Below are 5,113 nucleotides of genomic sequence, written 5' to 3' on the forward strand. Positions count from 1 at the left end.
CCCACACTGGATCCTTCCTTCGGTGCGTGCGCGGCTTTGGGAGTCGGGCAGGGAAAACCGTTGCTCCCTCCGGTAAGTAGGAGGTTGCTGGCGTTGGAGGTGACGCTGTTGAGGACAGAGGATGCAGACAAGGATAAGCTCCGGCCCAACCCAACGAAGCTTTGCGACGGAATCTGTGTATGATCCTGCTGCGGCTCTTCCTGCTCTTGGACATGTTCGACCCTCTCATAAAGAGCCGAGTCCCCCCACATCAGGGAGTTGCCGGGCTGGGGAGGTGTGGTCTGTACACTGCCCTCAGTGGACGAAGAAGACGATTTATAGAAGCCCATTTCCTCACTACCCCTTTTCCTCTTCCTTCTCCTCCTCTGTGCTAGTGATTGATGGAGAGGGGTCGAGTGTGGGTGCGTGGCTGCATGCAAGATCGAAGGGGAAGCCAGTCATTCACCTCTCGGAGATCATTTGCTCGAGCGATACTCCAAGGATATCGTAATCCAACTATCCAGGCCCTTCATCATTGGCAGAGCAGAGAACAAGGAGGGGACAGGAGTACCCTATGTACAAGAAATCAATGACATTGTGCTTTCACGAGTCTTCTAGACCATGTGAGGCGGCGCACGTGGCACGGCAACTAGCACAATTGCCGCCCTTGACTACATTCGTAACCTCGTTAGTCAAGTATCTTGTCCTGTCCCTCCGACCCACCACGACCGCGACAGTACCGCGTCCACATGTCATGACATATAGGAAACCATACAAAGAAAAATTCAACACGCCATTCGTCACTTTGGCCGACAAGGCGCGCGTCCCGAAGACCGGTGCCCAAGGTTTTTTCCGACGCTGACTTGAGGTACCCTCCGCGAAGCTTTGCAAGGGCAATGGGCGATCCGATCCGTTGCCCCTGTCGCAGTGAGACGAGCCAAAGGAATGCCGCAAAGATGAGCGCCATATCTCCCCAAGGCAACAACCGTCCTCAATTTGCAGTTTTTATGTCAATAGAATGGCCTTGGGCGGTTGATACCCCGAATGGAACGATTTTCAAGAAAAAGAAGCATTACTACTAGTGGAACACCGTAGCAACCTCCTCCCGCCAAGTTTCTACATGTCCTAGCAAACCATGCAAAATAGACTTCTGTACATCATGCCCTTGCTCTCTTTCAAGCTTTAAAAGCAGATGCGGAGTCGGGCTACGCAAAGTTATCCCTGTGGAGATGGCAATGCCTTTTCATGCTCCTCTCGATCACTGCAGTTTCCATTGGTAGGTTTTGGGCAACGAGCAGAGCACTTGGTCTGTGAAAGTTTCCAAACATGACAGCCCTTCACTGCATCTATCTCCTTTTGGAAATGCTAATCAGCGTGAGACGCCGGACTGATCCTGCAAGCGCACTCCTTTGCAGCCATGGCTGGTATCATCTGGTATTTCAGGGGCGTGGAAATTGCTATAGTTGCTTTCGCAGGAACAGAAAGGAAAGACAAGACAATTCTCACATCGCGCCCCTTCAGCCCTTTTAATCCCCCTTGGCATCATCCCTTCCAAGCACAAAGCCTCCGATCACTTCCTTTTCCGCGAACTTGAGGTACCAATCCATCCGCATGGCCCCCACCAATACGGCATTCCTCAGCCACACGCCCACTGGAGTCCGCGCGTCCAAGAACCAGCCCATGACCCTACTCGACTCCACTATCCGCTTCGTTCGTTCCCGCCGCCGGGCATAAAAAGAACTCAAGGCGGCTTCCACGTGCCGAAAGTCGTGCGCCTCCAGGGCATCGGCCAGGACCACGGCGTCCTCCAGTGCCATGTTCGCACCCTGTCCGACATGCGGCAAGGTAGCATGCGCCGCGTCACCAATTAGAACCAGGCGATCCTTGTGCCAGTACGCCTTCTCCTTGCGGGAGAAGAGCCCAAAATGGAGCAATCGGGCGTCGGATGTACGATCCAGCAAGTCCTGGATAACGGAGATGGTGGCAACTTTCGCCCCAGAATTCCTACGTTCGTCAAGGTATGCCTGCACCTCCTTGCGGACTGTCCCTTCAGCGAGAGCCCATTCCTTGCGCATCGGAGGCGTTTGCGTGGGATAGCTCAGTTTCCACACCAATTTTTTCTCCGAGCCTGCCCCCCCGGCCACGAGGAAGAGTTTGATGGGCCCAAGGACCTGGACGATGGCCGCAGGGTGATCAATGAGACCTGCCAATTGAGTCGTGTCTGCGGGTGGCAAAGATTGCGGGCCTTTCTGAAAGTTGTCGATGACACCAAAAAAAATAGAAGAGCCTGTGTATATGGGAGGATCCATCTCCTTGCCCAGCACCAAGGGGGCCAACGTGCTGTGAATGCCGTCTGCTCCTACCACCAAATCGGTCTCATGGGTTTTTCCCGAGGCCAATGTGACAATAATTTTCCCCGTTCCAGGACGTTCCTCCACGTTTGTTACAGCTTCGCCGCAATGAAGGCTTTTGCTTTTTCGAAGGGGTTCGGCCATCATATTTACTAAACCTCCCCTCAACGTTCCTGTGATAGGCATCTTGTATTTTTCATACAAACGCCAGGGGTAATCAGAGCGGACCAGCACTCGGTCTTCGTTGCAGAGGATGTGTTCACGAATAGGGGTGGACACGTCCAACACCATCTCATGAGAGAACCCCAGCGCGTGCAGACATCGTTGGCCGTTGGGACTCAAGCCCGTACCCGCTCCCCGTTGTCGATCCAATTGTGACGCACGTTCGTATACAGTGACATTTATACCCTTGAGTCGAAGGGCATTAGCAACCGCAAGCCCCGCGATGCCCGCGCCAACCACTACGACGTCCTGAATTTTGGGTTCATGGCCATCGGTCTGGACGTCGGGCTTTCGAGGTGAAAAAGCCATGCAAATATGAAGATGCCTAAAAAGGGGAATGCATGAGACAGCGGCAATTTTTCTTGGAGATAGAGGTGGATGTGAGTACCCCAGTTTGGCGGCTTGTGTGTGGGCCATGCTATTTCATAGCTATCGCTTCTTGAGCGAACGCGGATACTGCTGCGCTCGCTTAAGCAGGCTTTAGTGTGCATGTTGCTCCACTAGTAATCATTCATTCAGAACGAAACTTCACCTCCGTTCGCAAGACCGGTCAGCCAACCGCTTCGATTGATGCATGTTGTTGCTTAGATGCGTGGTTGGTTGTTCAAAGTTTATTTCCTCGACGCAATCTGCACAGGAAAAGCGTCTCCTCGCTTCCCTTCGGCTTCTGGTGAGTCCGCCTGGATTCATTTAGCCCCCGACACCAAACTTAATTTTCGTCCGAGGCCAAAATGGAAACTCATCCGCCCATCGCAGCGTCGTTATTTTTTATCTCGGCTGCCACTGCAACGACGCTGGCCCTTTACAGCCGGAAGCACAAAAAAGTCGCATTTTTCCGCGGCCCCGACATGTTGCATCCACCTCCTGCCTCATCAGAGGAAGGCGGTCAGGCCCCCTCCGGGGCCAAAGTAATCAAATACAAGTCGGTCAAAGACTCGAAACTTTCCTCTGAACTCAGCATCAAAGACCTGGAGTGTGCGCACATCCACCAGGCCAACCTGCTGGAGATCCCTAACCTGGGAAAGACTTTCAAAGGTGCCCACGTCCAGAATCTTTCTCAGATGAGCGGAACAACCTCGGGAGAATCGATTGCGTACAACAAATTGCTGGGCCACCAAGACGGGATTATTGCTGATATTGTCCGACGGGAGGGTTTGCCTCCTGAGACGAAAGTTTACGTCCGCGCGGGTCCGCGCAAAGAGCTCCATTTCGAGCCTGAGAAGGTGCGCGCGGCCATAGTCACGTGTGGAGGCCTCTGCCCCGGGCTCAATAATGTCATCAGGGAGCTTGTCAATTCGCTTTTTCATCTCTACAGGGCCCAGGTGAGTCTCATGGACGGGTAGGGAGGGTGCATGTATGTCCGTTTATGGGACGCGTGATATCCGGAGGCACACCCCACGCACTGTCTCACTCTTTTGACTAGTAAAGGGGCATGCTGGCCCGTCGTATGTACCAAACGGTTTGATGCATCTTTCACTCAAGGGCCCATATTTCCTTACCTTGTTCCTTCGTCCCTGCGATCCCCTTTTCCCCCTCGTCCCCTCCCTCTTTTTGAATGCCCAGTCGGGCGTGTACGGGATCCGCGGAGGGTTCTCCGGCTTCCATGACGCGCACCGTCTGCCCATCATGCTCACCCCGGAGCTCGTGGATCAGATCCATCACGAGGGAGGGACGATCTTGGGGTCCTCCCGGGGCGGGTTCGATATCGACAAGATCATCCACTTCCTGGAAGAGAAGCAAATTTGCCAGCTGTACATTATTGGCGGGGACGGGACGCACCGTGGAGCGAACAAGATCGGGGAGGAGTGCCTGAAGCGAGGCCTGAACATCGCCGTGGTGGGCATCCCCAAGACCATCGACAACGACGTGGACTTGATCGACCGATCCTTCGGGTTCCAGACCTCGGTGGAGGCAGCGCAGGCGGCGATCCGATGCGCCAAGACGGAGGCGATTTGCAACTTGCCGAACGGGATCGGGGTGGTGAAGCTGATGGGCCGCTCGGCCGGTTTCATCGCGGTGCATGCCACGTTGGCGAGCGGGGACGTGGATTTGTGTCTGATCCCGGAGGTGCCCATAGTCCTGGAGGGAGAGCGGGGTTGTCTGCCCCATTTGGCCCAGCGCGTGCAACAAAAAGGGCACGCGGTGGTGGTGGTGGCGGAAGGGGCGGGGGAGGAGCTGTTAGGCCAGTCGGCGGAAAAGGACGCGAGCGGGAACAAGAAACTCCCGGCCATCGGCCAGTTCTTGAAGGAGAAGATCGGGATCTACTTCAAGTCCCAGGGGCAGCCGTCCACGGTCAAGTACATCGACCCTTCCTACATGGTCCGCTCCGTCCCCGCCAATGCCGCCGACTCCATCTACTGCTCCCTCCTCGCCCAGAACGCGGTCCACGGTGCCATGGCGGGCTTTACTCAGTTCACGGTGGGCCTCTGCAACAACCGGCTCGTTTACTTGCCCATCCCCCTGGTGGTGGCGACCAGCCCTCGAGTCATGGATCCCGTGGGTCGGACCTGGGAGAGGGTCTTAAGTGTGACGCGCCAGCCCAACACGGCCATACAGCTGGG

The 5,113-nt window shown here is 55.3% G+C and overlaps 2 protein-coding genes across 2 annotated transcripts; one reads left to right on the top strand and one right to left on the bottom strand.

Annotated features, from left to right (window-relative positions):
• Positions 1-1,505: 1,505 nt before the first annotated feature.
• Positions 1,506-2,861, bottom strand: NGA_0484401 (salicylate hydroxylase; the record flags this gene model as incomplete). Its single annotated transcript, XM_005853410.1, has 1 exon — positions 1,506-2,861. The coding sequence occupies one exon, from the start codon at positions 2,859-2,861 to the stop codon at positions 1,506-1,508; it is 1,356 nt and encodes a 451-aa protein (XP_005853472.1).
• A 324-nt stretch (positions 2,862-3,185) lies between these two features.
• PFKFB (6-phosphofructo-2-kinase / fructose-2,6-bisphosphatase) lies at positions 3,186-5,111 on the top strand (the record flags this gene model as incomplete). The annotated part of the gene is made up of 2 exons (XM_005853412.1): positions 3,186-3,874; positions 4,116-5,111. Coding segments are annotated over exons 1-2 (1,587 nt in total), but the record flags the coding sequence as incomplete, so codon positions are not given.
• Between the last annotated feature and the right edge of the window lie 2 nt (positions 5,112-5,113).

Source organism: Nannochloropsis gaditana, assembly GCF_000240725.1.
Source record: "Nannochloropsis gaditana CCMP526 unplaced genomic scaffold scaffold906, whole genome shotgun sequence".
NCBI lineage: Eukaryota > Eustigmatophyceae > Eustigmatales > Monodopsidaceae > Microchloropsis > Microchloropsis gaditana.